General features: G+C 37.9%; 1 protein-coding gene across 10 annotated transcripts in view; it reads right to left on the bottom strand.

The window, feature by feature from the left end:
• Positions 1-2484: 2484 nt before the first annotated feature.
• Positions 2485-18039, bottom strand: part of ZC3H13 (zinc finger CCCH-type containing 13) — a 100361-nt gene continuing 84806 nt past the window's right edge. For 8 of the 10 annotated variants that reach the window (XM_047756521.1, XM_047756525.1, XM_047756528.1 and 5 more), the window contains 2 exons: positions 16698-16861; positions 14206-15041 (listed from right to left, as the gene is read on the bottom strand). In XM_047756521.1, coding sequence (XP_047612477.1) covers positions 14871-15041; positions 16698-16861 — 335 coding nt within the window. In that variant the 3' untranslated portion in view covers positions 14206-14870. Of the gene's footprint in view, positions 2820-14205; positions 15042-16697; positions 16862-18039 lie in introns of those variants that run through there. The other 2 variants (XM_047756524.1, XM_047756523.1) reach the window with 2 other exon arrangements.

Genomic DNA, 18039 nt, shown 5'->3' with positions numbered 1-18039 from the left:
AGAGAAGAGGAGGAAGCAATCTAAGGAAATTATTTGATTGGCTATGGCTTAAGGGATTGCCTTATTTAGGAAACCTTGGTGGCTTATGATTGGTTGTCCTTGGGTTTTGATTTCTTACCCTTGAAGCATTTCAGGCGTAGGCTTTGGTTTGCTTACATAGGTTGCTGAAGGCATTAGAACCTCTTTCTTTTAATGGCCTCCTAGTTTAATTAGCACTGTGCTCAAGTGACAAAGCACTGGAACAACAAGATGGGAATGAGGACTGAAAAATTAAAAATAGTCTCTGAATTCAAGTTGTTCCTAATCTAGAAAACAACTGGACGCATATCCACCCAACTAGAGTATAGCTGTAGAAGTGACATGATAGGACCCTTATATACACTATAGAGATGCTGTGATAGACAAAAACAAAGTGCTGAGAGGAGGGAACGTTTAATTTGGAAGAGGAAAAGGAAAAATTCACCCAAGTGGCATTGGAACTGTATCTAAGGGATAAATACAAATTCAATAACCCATAAAGGAGGCATTGGCGTATTGAATAGGCAGGCAGTCTTCAAGGCAGAAGAAGCAAAATCCAGCATTTATTAGGAAACCACTTATGTCCGGCACTGTATTGAAAGGGAGGAAAAAGCTTTCCTCTACCCTCTTAGGATCCCTGGCGGGGTCTGCAAATTAAACTGATAGGTTAACAGGAGAAAAAGCATTCAGATTTATGTAATAGTAATTCACATGGCACAGGAGCTTTCGTAAGAAAATCAAGACTTGAGCAGCCGTTAAACTGGGCTGTTTTAACAAGAGGTTTAATAAAATGGAAGGTAGTGGAGGAATATGATAGGACAGCGAGTAGGAGCTAAATGTAATACACTGGGGGAAACTTTGCAAGAGCTGCTTGTTGGGAGGCTTCTCGGCATCCCTCCGTCTTGGAGCTAGGGGGAGGGGCACTTCTCACACAAGGGTCTTGTGGCCTGTTTCAAAGGAAAAGGACCGGAGAAGGTCAGAGATCTTCCTGCATCTGCTGTATCTGAAGTTCCTTCAGCTTAACATAGTCAGTACGCCAAGGTGCCATATTTTGGGGTAGCTTGATCTGAACCCTGTCAGTGTCCTATATTGATGCACAAAGGTGGATAGGGCATAATATCTGGGAGTTCCTATTGTCAATATGCCAGGGTGCCATATTTTGGGGTAGCTTGATCTGAACCCTGTCAGTGTCCTACATTGATGCACAAAGGTGGATAAGACAATATCTAGGAGTTCCTATTGTGGCTCAGCAGGTAACCCCACAAGTATCCATGAGGATGTGGGTTCCATCCCCTGCCTCGCTCAGTGGGTTAAGGATCCCAAGTTGCTACAAGCTGCAGGGTAGGCTGCAGATGCAGCTCAGGTTCCGAGTTGCTGGGGCTATGGTGTAGACTGGCAGCTGCAGCTCCAATTCTACCCCCAGCCCAGGAACTTCCAGAGGCCATAGGTGTGGCCCTATAAAGAAAAAAGACACTATCTAAGAGCTCAGGGTCCCTCAGAGGATGAACAAGCACGTGGAGCACATCGGGGGTAAAAAAGTAAATAAATAAATCACGATGCAGCCAGACGGTAGATAGGGGTGGGATTGTAAAGGGCCATCACAGACCAAGCTGTGTGTTTGGACTTTGCTCCATGGAAAACAGGAAGCATTCACAGATTTTTTTTCCCCCATTTTTTGGGGCCGCCCTGTGGCATGTAGAGCTCCCGGGCCATGGATCAGATCTCAGCCTCAGTTGTGACCTAAGCCGCAGCTGTGGTAACGCCAGACCCTTTGACCCACTGTTCTGGGCCAGGGATTGAACCCGTGTCCTGGTGCTGCAGAGACACCACTGAGCCACAGTGGGAACTCCACATTGACAGATTTTTAAGCAGAGGAGTGCTAGAGAAACTAATGGAAACTTAACCTACAACCCAACTCCCTTGGTAGATTGAAGCAGTGACACTTAGAGAGGTTAAGTGACTTCCTTAAGCTTATTACTTGACAGTGGCAGGACCCTGGCTAGAAAACAGGCCCATTACAGCTGTATATTCGGATAACTTAGATTATTCTGGGGGCAGTGTGGAGAATGGATGAGGAAGATGGGGCTGAGGTAGGGTGTCTGAATCATAAACAGCATGGTCCAAATCAAGAAATGAAATTGAGGATTTAGTATTAATGGGTGTTTTGGGGTCTTTTTGAGGCTTTTCTTTAGTTTCCGAACTTCATGTGCTTTAAACATCAGAACCAGCCTTCATATTTGTTTTCCTATCATTCTGCTTCTTTTTATCAATGTGCGAGAGGTCAGAAATAAGGTCTAATTCCCCACTCCCTGCCTGCCAGGGCCAGGCGGTATCCTGCATAAATTGGAGGGTGTTTTGCCCTAACTAATTGGTTATGCAAGAACGAACTACTGTCGGGCTCAATTAATTGTGGATAGATTGTTGTATGTGTTGTAGTTCATTGTTATTAAATGTAATTTGCAATGATTCATTTAAAAAATTTTATTCTTGGAGTATTTAAAAAATAATGATGAGAACCAGTACTTGAAGCAGGACTGTACGAATGTCCAGGATGGGGAAGTGACCAGCTGTATCCATTCGCTAAGGCTGCCATGATACGACACCATAGACCGTGCGGCTTAAAAGCACATTTGTTTTCTCACAGTTCTGGAGACTTCCAGTCCAAGATCAAGGTGCTAGCAGGGTCAGCTTCCTCTCTCCTTGCTGTACAGATAGATGGTTGTCCCTCTGGCTGCCTCTTTAGGTGGTTGTTCCTCGGTGGATCCACACCCCTGGTGTCTCTTCCTCTTCTTATAAGGACACTGGTCATAGTGGGTTAAGGTCCCACCCTGTTTCATTATAACTTAATCACTTCTTTGAAGACCTCATATCCAGATACATTATGTTCTAAGGTAGTGGGGGTTGGGATTTCAACATATGAATTTGGGCGAGGGGATGGAACTCAGCGCATCACGCTACTCTATAAAGAACTGGTTAGATGAAAATGACAGCTGCAGGTCTCTTGTGTTTGTATAGGAAATTACAGTTTACACAGCAATTTTACGTGCTTATCTCATTTAATTTGCATAGACTTTCGTTATTTGGTCCAGGGTTTTCTTGGACATAGCTGCATCTACAGAAGAATTCTGCTGCTAATTAGAATTTATCTTAAAGGATGCAGGTTGGAAGATCTGCTAGTTACATTTCAGTCATCTTCAAATTCCAGCTATCTCTAGATAGAGCTTATTCTGAAGATAATACATAAACAGCCCAATGTAAAAAGTGCAGTCTAAACCTTATTTTACCTCTTGTGATGAAGGAAAACATCCAGTTAAAACAAAACAAAATAAAGCTAAGCTAAGGCATTATGAAGAAGGTTTGAAGGCTTGACTGGGGCTGGAGGATCTGTTTCTAAGATGGTGCACTCAAGTGGCTGTTGTGGTTTCTTACCACACAGACTTGTCCAAAGAGTGGTTTGAAATGTTCTCATGAGATGGCAGCTGGCTTCCCAAGAGCAAGTGATCCAAGAGAGCAAATAAAAAGCCACAGTGCCTTTTACGACTAAGGCTTGGAGTCACTCACCTTCACCATTGATGCATTCACGCTTCTCCAGTCATTAGAAATGAGTCGTCAAGTCCAGCCCATGTTCAAGGAGAGTTCCCTCAACTATTCCTTGGAGAGAGAGAGATGGAGGGAGGTAGATGGATGAAGGGAGAGACAGATAGACAAACAGACATATTTCGTCTATATTAATGTCAGGAAAATCTGACTCAGAAGCCATAACTGAATTGAAGTGTGTTATGTAGGAAGAAGATTAAGAAGCACTGGAGGATGTGCATAGTCAAAAATCTTGTCCTAGTCCTTATTCTCATTGTTAACCAATGAGACCATTGCCTATCCTGTGCTCTCAGCCCCTGACAAGCCAACTGACACATCTTTGGCATGTCTCTGAACCATTGTATGTCGGCTTTCTGTCTAAATCTTGTAATTCCCTACCACCTGCTTAACTTGATAGGTGAGGAAGCCAAGGTACAGTGGCTTGCTCAAGGTCCCACTGACAGTTTGTGGCAGAAGTAGGATAGAACACAGGTCTCTAGACTATTGTTAAGTCTTGAAAGGTTGGTATCAACAGGACTGAACTGGCATCAGTGTTCCTCCTTAGACTACTGAAATTGCAGAAGACACCATTGGTTGGCAAACCTAACGTCTATATCCAACCCTCATCTCTTCTGGTCATTTCTCATATAGGGGCTAGAGAAATGAAATACTCAATTTCCCAGCCTCCTTTGCTTCTAGAGTTGGTCACGTGATAATTATGATAAAGGTAATGTGGACAAAGAGAAAATATAGTTCCCACCCATCAGAATAACATCAAATGAATGGAATAACCTTCATTTATTTGGCCTATGCTGATATATTAATTTCAGGTATTTATTATGCATGATTATCTAAGAATGAATCCTGATGGAAGTATACAGCTGAGAATTAGTGACCATCGGATTCAATATTCATTTGGAGAGGACTTTACATGGCAGCATAAATCAATAATGACCCTATTATCCCCCTGTAAATTACACATAGACAACACGGGGATTGTAAAAATACTCTGTAAACTATTTCCAGGCAAAGTAAGAGACCAATATAATCTTCAAATGCCAAAACAGATGTAAGGGCTTCCAAAATGGATTGAGCCAAGGCACGGGGAGAAGGTGAAAGGAGGCAGTGCACTGAATCAAAAGGGACCTGACAGTGGCTGATTTCAGAGAAAAAAACAAAGCACCAAAAAACCAAAAACAATTCTTTCTGAATATGAAACCTTTCTCCCTGAAAAGCAGGGAGAAAGGTTTGTAACAACCAATTAGGAGACAGAGAAGAGCACGACTGGCTGCCAAAGTCCTCCTGGACATGGTTTGGCTCAAAGAGAGGAGGCAGAATCCTTTACAAATTTCATTACCCCCTTCTATTTTTGCCTTTAGATAAAATTCTAACCTCATATGTAGCCTGCACTTTCTAAACTTCAGTTAGTTTAGCACCAGTTAATTTTTGTCCTAGCTCCATACTACCTGTTCTACTTAATATGTTTAGCCATTTATCCTAAAAGGAAATGTTATATTGCTATGGTTAATAAACAATTTGGGTATTTGGGCAGTATCCCTTGCCCAAAATAGAAAATAACTACAACATTAAATATAAGTTAGAGTAAAAAAAAAAAAAAAAAAGGTCTCCTTTTGTATACCACTCGGGGAGACACTTCCATAATCCACTAGGCTTTGCCAAGATCTAGACTCTACTGTCCAAGATGGTAGCCACCAGCAGCACACACCTGTTCACATTTAATGCTGCGTAAAAGTTTAAAAGCACACACTGGCTACATTTCAAGTATTCGAGAGCCACATCAAGTTATTGCCTAATTATATCGATCAGTGAAGTTACAGAGCATTTTTATAACTGTAGAGAATTCTGTCAAGAGCCCTGTTCAAGACCCTCCCTCTAGCCTTTCCCCACCCCTAACTCAACCGCCTCCATTCCACCCAAAGAAGAGCTACACTAGGATTTCATTCAGTTCTTGAAGTAGACACAAGTTCTTTTTGTTCAAGGTTTTGCATATTCCATTCCCTCTGCCTGAAAGGCTCTTCCTACTCCTTGTCCAGGTAGCTGCTTTTCAGTTTTTAGGTCTTATTATATACATAAGACCTTCTTCGACCAGCAATTTGAACTAGTACCCAACCTTGAACTCCACTCTAACCCTAAACTCCACTCCATTATTTTCCAGCTGACTGGAGCTGACTCTTTGTTTTTCCTTTTATTGCAATTATTGCGATTAACAATTATCTGATTCATGTGTCTGTTTACCTCAATCTTTGCCAAAACTACTTTGGTTGTATTTCTATCACAAAAAAGAGCATTAGTTCAGAAAAGAATGTATCTAAGTTACTTAAAATGATTATCAGAACCATGTGATAGAAAATGTGAAAATTCAATAGTTGAGAAATTGTATCTGTAGATGCATGTAGATGGTTGTCTTAAAAAATCTTATTTTCACCTCTGAAAGTACAGATTCCCCTGGAATATACCATTGCTTTCAAAATACTCAAATGGATCTATAAAACTAATGAATACTTTATTATATAGTTTTGAAATTTTTAAAGAGGACGGAGAGTAAGGCCAGTCCAAAAACATATTTAAACACAGTATTTAGAAAGATGGCTGTATCCTTTTTTTTTTTTTTTTTTGTCTTTTTGCCTTTGCTAGGGCCACACCTGTGGCACATGGAGATTCCCAGGCTAGGGGTCTAATTGGAGCTATAGTTGCTGGCCTACACCACAGCCACAGCCACACCAGATCTGAGCTGGGTCTGAGACCTACACCACAGCTCATGGCAACACCAGATCTTTAGTCCACTGAGTGAAGCCAGGGATTGAACCCACAACCTCATGGTTCCTAGTCAGATTTGTTAACCACTGAGCCATGACGGGAACTCCAGCTGTATCGTTTTAGCTAGGGAAATAAGTAAAAGGGAACACCCCCTTGAAAGGCAGAAATTTTTTTTCTTGAGATATAATTGATATTTGATATTAGTTTCAGGTGTAAATGTCATGATTCGATATTTGTGTATATTCTGAAATGATCACCACAGTATTGTGAATGCACATCACGTGTAATACTTTTTTCTTGTAAAGAGAAACTTCAAGATTTACTCTCTTAGCAACTTTCTAATGTGTAGGAAAATATTAACTATAGTCACCAGGCTGTACATTATTATCCCCAGGACTTATTTATTTTACAAGTGGAAGTTTGCACATTTTGACCACCTTGACCCATTTCCATCCACCCCCTATTCTTCACTTCTGGCAACACCCATCTGTTTTTCTACATCTGAGGATTTTTTTTTTTTTTTTTCAGATTACACACATGTAAGTGAGATCATGCAGTATTTGACCTTTTCTGATTTACTTCACTTAGCATAATGCCTTCAAGATCCATCCATATTGTTGTAAATGGCAAGATTTCGTTCTTTTTTATTGCTGAATGATATTTCATTGTGTTTATATATACACGTATATATACCCACTGAGGGAGGCCAGGGATCGAACCCTTATGGTTCCTAGTCGGATTCGGTTCTGCTGAGCCACGAAGGGAACTCCTAAATTTATTTATGGTTTAAGATAGTGGTCTAGTTTCATTCTTTTGCATGTGGCTATCTGGTTTTACAGCCTCATTTATAAAGGAGACTACTTTTCTCATATATTCTCGGCTCTTTTGTCATAAATTGACTGTATTTGTACAGGTTTACTTCTGGGCTCTCTCTTCCATTGCATTAGATCTATGTTTTTATGCCAATATCATACTATTTTAATTACTATAGCTTTGTGATGTAGTTTGAAATCAGAGTATAGTGTCTACAAGCTTTGTTCTTTCTTAAGATCAGTTTGGTTATTTAGGGTCATTTGTGGTTCAATACACATTTTAGGATTGTTGTATTTTCGTGAAAAGTGTCACAGAAGTGGAATTTTGACAGGGATTGCACTGCATCTGTAGATTACTTTGGGTAGTATGGAAACTTTTTGTTGATTCTTTCAATTCCTGAACATGGATTATCTTCCTATTTATTTATATCTTCAATTTCTTCCATCAGTGTCTTATAGTTTTCAGTGTACAGCTTCTTCACCTCCTTGGTTAAATTTCTGAGTATTTTATTCTTTTTGGTGCAACTGTAAACAGGATTGCTTTCATATTTTCTCTGATCGTTGTTAGTGTATGAAAACGCAATAGATTACTGATAATTGTATTTGCATACTGATTTTGTATCTTGCAACTTTACTGAATTCATTTATTCTAATATTTGTTGGTGGTTTAAATTCCATCAAAAAAGCATATATTCTCTATATAATATCATGCCATCTCCAAATAGTTGAGTTTTATTTCTTCCTTTCTGATTTGACTTTTCTTTTTCTTGAATAATTGATCCAGCTAGGACTCCCAATACTATGTTGAATAAGTGATGACAGTGAGCATTCTTGTCTTATTACTGATCTTAGAGAAATACCTTTCAGCTTTTCACCATCGAGTCTGATAGCTGTGGGCTTGTCATATTGGCCTTTGGTGTATTGAGGTATGTTCCCTCTATACCCTCTTCACTGAGAGTTTTTGTTGAATGAATGTTGGATTTTGTAAAAAAAAAAAAAATTTTTTTTGGCGTCAACAATCATGATTTTTTTATCCTTTGTTAATAGGGTATATCACATTGACTGATTTGTTGATATTGAACCACCCTTGCATCCTCAGACTAAATATAACAGGCAAAGAATATGATCCTCTTAGTGTATTGTTGAATTTGGTTTGCTAATATTTTGCTTTTCGTAGTTATGTTCATCAGGGATATTGGCCTGTGATTTTCTTGTGGTGTCCTAGTGTGGTTTTGATATCAGGGTAATCCTGGCCTCATAAAATACATTTGGAAGTGTTAGCTCTTCATATATTTTTGGAAGAGTTTGAGAAGGATTGGTAGTAATTCTTCTTTAAATGTTTGCCACAATTCATCAGTGAAGACATCTGGTCCTAGACTTTTGTTAGGAAGTTCTTGATTATTCAGTCTCCTTACTAGTATCAGTCTGTCCAGATTTTCTGTTTCTCCATGATTCAGTCTTGGAAAATTGTATGTTTCTAGGAATATTGTAGTAGATTTTAAATCTTTTGTATTTCTGTAGTATCAGTTGTTGTGACATTTTTTCATTTCTGATTTTATTGAGTCTTCTTTTTCTCTTGTTGAGTCTGCTAAAGGTATGTCAATTTTATCTTTTTAAAAAAAAAAACAGCTCTTAGCTTCATTTATGTTTTCTGTTGGCTTTTAAAATATTTTATTCAAGTATAGTTGATTTATGTTTTCTGCTATATAGCAAAGTGATTCAATTATATATATATATATTTTTTTTTTCATATTCCTTTCCATTATGGTTTATTACAAGATATTGGATATCTTGTAATAAACCATAATGGAAACCCAATGCTATACCATAGGACCCTTGTTTATCCATTCTATGTATAATTCACATCTTCTAATCCCAAACTCCTGATCCATCCCTTCTCCACTCTACTCCCCCAGGGCAATCACAAATCTAGTCTCAATATGTGGGAGTCTGTTTCTGTTTCATAGATAGGATAATTTGTATCATATTCTGGATTCTGTGTATAAGTGCTATCATATGGTATTTGTCTTCACTTAGTATGATAATCTTTAGGTTCATCTATGTTTCTTCAAATGGCATTGTTTCACTCTTTTTTAAGGTTGAGTAGTGTTCCATTGGACACATCTTCTTTATCCACCCATTGATGGACATTTGTTTCCACGTCTTGCCTATTGTAAATAGTCCTGTTATGAACATTGGGGTGCACCTATTTTATGAATTAGAGTTTTGTTTGGGTATATGCCCAGGATTGAGGTTGCTGGATCATATGGAAACTCTTATTTCTAGATTTTTGAGGAGGTGCTGTACATATTGTTTTCCATAGCGGCTACACCAATTTACATTCCCCACCAGCAGTGTAAGAGGGTTCCCTTTTCTTCACACCCTCTCCAGCATTTGTTACTTGGAGACTTTCTAATGATGGCCATTCTGACTGTATGAGGTGGTATCTCCTAGATTAGATTTGCATTTCTCTAATAATTAGCAATGTTGCACATGTTCTCATCTGCCTGTTGGCCATCTGTACATCTTTGGAGAAATGTCTATTTAGGTCTTAGGCCTATTTTCAATTGTTTGTTGTTGTTGTTGAGTTGTATGAGCTGTTTGTATGCTTTGGAAATTAAACCCTTGTCAGTCACATCATTTGCAAATATTTTCTCCTAGTCTGTAGCGTGTCTTTTTGCTTTGCTTATGATTTCCTTTGCTGTACAGAAGTTTTAACTTTGATTAGGTCTCATTTGTTTATTTTGGCTTTTATTGGGACGCTGACCTAAGAACACATTGGTATGATTTATGTCAGATTATTTTTCCTATGTTCAATTCTAAGAATTTTATGGTATCATGCCTTATATTTATGTCTTTATGCCATTTTGAGTTCATTTTTGTATACTGGGTGATGGTGTGTTCTAGCTTCATTGATCCACATGTGGCTGTTCAACTTTCCCAACACCACTTGCTAAAGAGATTATCTTTTCCCCATTGTATGTTCTTGCCTCCTTTATCAAAGATTAATTGACTATAGGTATGTGAGTTCTATTGGCTTTTAAATTTATTTCTCATTTGTTTCCTCTCATCTTTGTTCTTTCCTTCCTTCTACTAATTTTTGGGTCTGTTTGTGGTTTTTCTAGTTCCTAAAGATGTAAAGTTAGGTTGTTTATCCGAGGTCTTTCTTCTCTATTAATGTAGAGAATTATTGCCGTGAACATCTTAGAACCATTTGGCTGTATCCCATTAAGTTTTGGTACATTGTGTTTCCATTTTCATTTGTCTCAAGGTTTTTAAAATTTCTCTTTTGATTTCTTCTTGACTCATTGGTTGTTCAGTAGCCTTCATATATTTGCAAATTTTCCAATTTTCTTATAATTGATTTCTAGCCTCACCATTGTGTTCAAAAAAGATAACTGGTATGATTTTAATTTTCCAAATTTATGAAGACTTTTTTTTGGGGGGGGGGGGGCTAACATATGATCTATTCTGGAGAATGTTCCGAGTGCATTTGTTACTTCTGAGGAATGTTCTATAGGTTTGTAACGTTCTTTAAAGCCAGTATTTCATTAACGTTTTGTCTATATAAAATCTATCCATTGATGTAAGTAGGGTCTTAAAGTTCCCTACTATTACTGTATTACTATCAATTTCTCTCTGTAGTTTTGTTAATATTCACTTTATTTAGGTGCCCCTGTATCAGGTACATGAATATTATAAAACGTTATATCCTCTTACTGGATTGACCCCTTATACAATGACTTTGTTTCTTAGAACAGTTTTGTCTTAATGTCTATTTTGTTTGATACAAGCATAGCTACTCCAACTTTCTTTTGGTTTCCACTTCTGTGGAATCTATTTTGCTATTCCTTTACTTTCACTCTGTGCGTCCATACATTTGAAGTGAATCCATGTAGATGGGTCCTGTTTTTTCTTCATCTATTCAACTACTTGATAGCTTTTGCTCTGAGAATTTAATGTATTCACATTTAAATTACTGATAGATAACGTACTTATTGCCATTATGTTAATTGTTTTCTGGCTATTTTGTAATTCCTTTGTTTTTTCCCCCTCTTCTCTTGCTCTCTTCCTTTGTGGTTTGATGATTTTTCTGTAGTGGTATGCTTAGAGTTCTCTTTCTTTCATGTATCTATTATAGGTTTTTGTTTTGTGGTCACTATTAGGCTTACAGGAAACAATTTATCACAGTTCATTTAAGTTGCTAACGTTATCAACTTACAAACTCAACCTAAAACTCTACATTTTAATCCCGATTTTTAGTCTTAATTTATTTTTACTCTTGGATATTCATTAACAAATCATTGTTTATTGTTATTTTTACCAATGTTATCTTTAAGCCTTAATACTAGCTTTTTAAGTAATAAACCTATCACTGTCACATTAGATTTTTTTGACTTTTACTATACATTTACCTATTACCAATAAGATTTATACTCTCATATATTTTCCTGTTAGTAATTAGCACCATGTCATTTCAGCTTAAAGACGTTTTCCTGTTTGTTACAGTCTTGGGGGAACCTGCGAGCATAGGCCTAGCTCACCACTGGAGTCAGGCAACGTAGAGGGGACTACAGGGTGACAGCTGCAAAAACTGGGGCACCGGAATAGCGTACAAGTTCCACCCTGGGAGATACCAGTGAGCTGGAGCAAGGCAAGGAGCAAGTACAAGGATGGTGCATACTGGTCTCCATCTTTGGACTGTATTTCAGTAAGTGGCTAGATGTGTTTTAAATTAGATACCTGAGGCTAATGCTTTAAGCAAATAATCTTCTTTCACAGAATGACTGGGTGCTTTTCTGTTGGCTCTGCACTGGGCCCTGGGGTGGGTGAATACACAAGAGCCCTTTAAGAACTGTTTCTCAGTTCACCATAGTTTTGTGGGTCTTGTAGACAAAAGCTCCTTTGGCTTTCAAAGCTAGATGTTCTGGAGGGCTTCTAGAGGGCAGGTCTTAAAAGTTAGGTGGGGTTCAAATCCTTCACTCCTTGGAGAAAACCTGAGGATTCCAAGTTCCCTCCTGATTGGAGGTCTCCACACTGAGAGTGGGGTTTATTGTGACACTGCGTCTCAGACTCTCCTGCCAGCTTCAATGTGGGTTTTTCCGTGTAGGAGTCACTCAGCTAGTTTTGTTTTCTTTTTTTTTCCCCCAGAGGAAATCATTCCATTTGTAGCTACAGAATCAGTGTGTCCGTGGGAGGAGGGGAGTTCAGGATCCTCCTTTGTAGCCATCTTGAACTGGAACCCACACACCTTTTAAAATAAGAAGTTGAGGTTCAGATGCTGGCTCTTCTGAGATTTGAAAGCATCAATAATAACACAGGTACTATATACATTAATCGTTACCCAGTTTAACAGTAAGGAATAATGTGGGATGTTCTGCTGCTGCCACAAATTTTCAAATTAATAAACAGAAGACTATGTCACGGGGAAGGATGGGGAAGTTAACGTGCAGTTACTTTTCAGGATAAAAAGAAGGGGCAGGTCAGATTTTTCAGCATATTAAGTTACTAGACAGCAGTTACCAGTTTTTATGAAAAAGTTACCAGCTTTCTCAAGTATTAACTTGTATAAGTTAGTACAAGACTTTACTAAATAGGACATCTGACCAAAAAAAAAAAAACCAACTGACTCTACAAAAGAAGTATCTGTTAACTTTCATTTATTTTGGACTGCAGGCATACTCTTGCCTCTTCTCTATCTGGACAACTCTTTATCACTAGCACCTGGAGTCCAGTTGTGCACTTAGGGCAAATGGACAAAATTCATCAGTTATGAGACAGAAGACCTTTAACTGTACTCTAATGATTTATAGACTGGAAGACGTTTTCGGGAATACTGGCTTCATTGAGATGTGCTTTTATGGAAAATTCAACAAAAAGATTGCTTTAGAAGAATTTTATGGGTATGCGATTAGCCACACACAGAATGTTTGAAATTATGAGACTTAACAGTACATTCCCACTGGGAGCATAAAGCTCAGAATACTATCACTAAGCAAACAACGGAACAGTTTTTAAATTTTCTTTCACAACATCGATACACAAATTCATAACCAAAAAGGCAACAGATTTGACTATATGGCAAATCTAGCGACATAGTTTTCATTCTATAACTAACTAACTAACTAACTTGTGAAATACTCAAAGTCAGTGGAGAACATTATTTTTGTTCCAAAATTCTTAGAACTAAGATTAGAGGTTCTAGGACATGAAATCTTGATGCTACAGAGAACAATATTATCCACTATAATCAGGAAGTAGCTTTCTAAAGGATAGTCATTCCCCAGGTCATTAAAGAATTTTACTTTTTTTTCTTTATTCAAAACATTTACTTTTTTTATTTTGCTACTTGCAGTTTTCTTACACATGCTTTCACTGACATCTGAAAATAAGATTTTTTCCTTTGCTGGGTAAGTATTCTGTACAAATTAAGTGCACAATGACTGTTTCTTGAAATGAACATAAACTTTCAACCAGTAACATTACCTGCAGAGAAGAGGATACAAAACTAATGAAACAGGAAACATAGGATTAGTTTTGACAAAAACCGGTGCGAGGCAATCATTAAATTACAATTTTGACTGGTTTCCTTCATTATTATTACTTTCTGCCCACAAATTCTGTGATTTGGAATCCATTTCAAATCTTTTTAAGAGTCCACTTCATGCGTTAAATATGTACATATAAAATCAGCTGTACTGTAATTTTTAAAAAGCAAATTGTTTTACATATTATAGGCTGGAGGAAGGTTAAATGTAATTCAAGGTTATAGCTCTGAAAAGTATGACAGGAGGATTTTGAAGCTCAGATTACATAGGTTTGTTAACTCCTGGCCTGTTTCAAGCACGACTGAGCTGTATTTGAAGTACGTCCTCAGCTCTTAACACGTTATTTACAGCTGTCCAGTAACAAGAACTTGAGCAGTAAAATATGTCAAGTACAAAGCATGTAACATTAATGATCAGTGTTTCAGTACACCAGGAATAAGACTGATGAAGAGCAAAGTAAATCTAGAACAAGGAACGGGAAGGTACATTTATTAAAAAATAAAACTAGTAGACAGTCTCTGATAACAAAACCATTTAGAATCAAAATATATCCAATATACACTGTAACAACACACACACATTTAAAAAAAAAAAAACCAGAATCCAAAGAGCCCTCAAGTAGTTTTGTTAGAACTTTAGAACAGGCCTGTGGCTTACTCCTTCGGGAGCCCTACCGACACACAGCACCCGCCTCCGTCTTGAGCAGGGCGGTGCCGCACAGCTTGTGCGTTTGTTTGGTGAACACCCTGTTTCTGAAGAAAACTGCAGTTTCTGTAGAGACGTCTGGTAGGTAAGTCAGTGGCTCCAGTTCATAAAAAAATCTGCAGCGTAGGCTGGCAGAGCAGGGATGACCATTTTCAAAATCTTCAGTTTTAACAAAAGGTACCAAACAAACTACTAAATCTAGATGCTTTCACATTATTTTGCATGAGGGTCAAGTACTGTGTAAAAACTTAGGAAAATCTTAAGTTTGTCGAAATTAGTGTCTTTAAACTTCCAAGTTGGTCACTCTTCTAGCATGGCTGATAAATCTTTTCTACCTTTTGTCACTAATAACGCCTGTCCAACCAAAGAACTCTGAAAAAGGATACGCGCTGCAGAAGGAAGAGAGTACCACAGCCGTCACTGGACTTCAGTCTTAGGACACACAGAGCTCCTGCTGGATGCTGGACTGTGCGAGTTTATTATCTTCAGTCTTCTCAGGTCCTGGAGTATGGCACGTAGTCTTCCGCTTAAATAATCGAAGACTCAATCTTAACAACTCATTGTCTACCAGTGGAGCATTTGTATAAGCTTGTTTTATAGTGCCCTAGTTGGAGAAAACACACAGAATTTTTTTAGAGATGCCTATCATTCACTGACAGTAGAAAAGACAGATTTACTGCGAACAAACAAAATCAGTTCTAAGAAAAATTAATTTGGGATGGATATTAAATTAGCTGTACTGGATATTTAAAATCAAAATTAGGAAATGTTTTCAGACTCCAAGGAATCTCAGACTAGGTGCCCTCTAAAGGTTGCTTTCTTTTCTAACTTCTTGCTTAAAGTAGGAATCCTCTCAACAATCCCTGACCAAGAATCAGGTAGTGTTTACTTCATCATTTCAACGAAAAACATCCTGCACATTCTAGTGGTGAACAGCACTATTTTTTCAGGTGCTGGAATAAAATCTCTTCTCTGGAGCGACACACAACTTCAATTTTCCTTTCTCGTGACAGCCTTTCAAGTCTCTGAAGAGAAGCACCAACTACCTTACTAGCCTGCTAACATGCTCTAAAATTCCCTAGGGGACTGCTGATCAGGGCAGAGCAATTTACTGAGAAACCACCCCCTCCTTTGTTCTAAGACATAGATCTCCTATTACTGGAACTAAAAACTGGATTAGCATTTTTGAAAGTTATTGTCATAAGATGTTGTGAAACGTTCTTCAACCAGGTGTATAATGAAACAAGACAAGATCAGGGTATGCTATTTCTCTTCTAGGATCCTGAAAGGAATAGTGATGCCTTGATCACATCTGCATTACAAAAAAAAAAAAACCATTTTATGATCTGTGATATAGTAAAACTGACTTTTTAGGTATAGTTCTGCGAGTTTTTACTCATGAGGTTTCGACACTCAAACTTCCTTTCTTATCCCTTTGTATTCACACCTTCCCAACTCTAACCCCTTGTAACCAATGCTATGCTCTGTTTCGTTTTCCTATTGTAACTCTGATAATGTCATGTGCTACTAATGGTCTATGCCCTGAATTGGAAGGATTATAAACTTCTGAATGAGAAAATTGCAGGGGTATTTTTGGGTGTCGCAATTTTTGAAGAGTACTGTAGCATAATAGAGGAGGGACCAGGAAATGTTACAAAATATTTTTTATATAAAGGGGGTGGGATTATGATGACATTGCAAAACAGTCATTCTCAACTGGGGTTCCTTACCTGAACCAAACAGAAAATAACCTGAGTTTCAATCCCTTTAGTCTTCTCAAGTAAATGCTTACATATAATCACTTATATTTATTTTCTCCCAACTTGGTGTGTGTGTATATATATATAATATGTATATCATATGTATACATCTCTCACACACACACACACGAATAGTATTTATTTATGAGAATATAGACTTACCACTGTATCTGGGAAATATTTTTCCTTGATCTTCAATTTAAATTTATTTCTAGTGAATTTCATAATCTAAAGAAACTTTACAAATGAAAAATACTTCACAGGAATAGGGTATTAAATTTTTTTGATGCACCAATTATTCAACACAAACATTCAATACAATTAAAATATAATGAAAAGTATTATAAAGTACAGAATTCTTTCTTTTACGTATGTAGAAAGACTGGGAGACCAAACTCATAAAAGACAGTGAGACCTTAATTTCACTTTAAAGCAATCAAATGAAAGAAAATACGTATTCAACAAATGCTCCACAATTTTTCTAAGGCAAAAAACAGTACCTTCTCATTTTTAACAAGCTGCTTTCGGATTGCAGAATCCCGTCTGAAGCATAATGCTTTACAACATGGTCCAAGATCACTAAGAAGACTTGCTCTTTCCTCTTTTCGTAGTAATGCTGCCATGTTGAGAGCCCCTAACTCATGTTCAAAAACACTGTCCGCATCTTTCAAGAGAAAATAAACACACATTAAGTTTTCCTAAAACAGAAGTGTTAGCAGGTGCTTAGGTGAATATGCCACGTAATCTATGCTTTATCAGCATTATCAACATTGGTGAAAACTATTTTACATTAAAAGCAATATCTTCTCCGAGAGAACTTCAACATGTAGTTTTGCTGCCAGTGTCAGACAAAAATAATACTCTGATAGCCACTTTAAGATGTAAGAAAAGCAGGAGTTCCCATTGTGGCACAGCAACCACGAGGTTGTGAGTTCGATCCCTGGCCTTGCTCAGTGGGCTAAGGACCCAGCGTTGCCGTGAGCTGTGGTGAAGGTCGCAGATGCGGCTCAGATCTGGTGTTGCTGTGGCTCTGGAGTAGGCTGGTGGCTACAGCTCCGACTGGACCCCTAGCCTGGGAACCTCCATATGCCGCGGGAGCGGCCCAAGAAATGGCAAAAAGCCAAAAAAAAAAAAAAATATATATATATAAGAAAAGCAGAACTGGGGGAGAGAATTTAGACACTGACTGCTCACTCTGGGAAGAGATGTTCAGGTTAAGAATTGGTGAAGTCAAATTCAGTATATTGCTTACCGTCAACTACTAAATTTCTAGACTCAGGACATTATTATGGCAAGATTCAAATGTGATGTGACTACATTCTGCGACGGCTAAAAGACTAGGAAAGTGATTAGGTGTTGGTCAGAATACTGCAAATTTTATACAATATTTGGCCACTATAAAACCTGCAACAATGTATCCAATCAAAATCACTTAAGTTTCAAGTAATAACATGCAAGGCAGGAAAAACTTTATGACAATAGAAATATGGAAATATTTTTAAAAATCGAAATTGAGTTAAAAACAGACAAGGAAGTCAAAATAACAGAAAAGGGCCAGTCATTAAACTTAATAAGTAAACAGAGCAGTAACTTCAAACTCGCATTCTAAGAGTCGCTCCAGGGTTACCAATGGTAGGGAAGGTACCAGGTGCTATTTCCATGACAACATGATCAAACAGGTTACTGCTAGAGCCCACCAAGGGAAGCAGCAAATAACACCTAGGTAAAGACAAAACAGACGTATGGGACTGAGAACGAATGGACTGCACTACGTATCTCATTTTTATTTCCTGAACTGCAAAGCATAAATAGCTTGATTAGCTAATTAACAAGAAACCTGCC

The sequence above is a fragment of the Phacochoerus africanus genome, chromosome 13, assembly GCF_016906955.1.
Source record: "Phacochoerus africanus isolate WHEZ1 chromosome 13, ROS_Pafr_v1, whole genome shotgun sequence".
Taxonomy (NCBI): Eukaryota; Metazoa; Chordata; class Mammalia; order Artiodactyla; family Suidae; genus Phacochoerus; species Phacochoerus africanus.
This window is presented reverse-complemented; position numbering and strand designations above follow the sequence as displayed.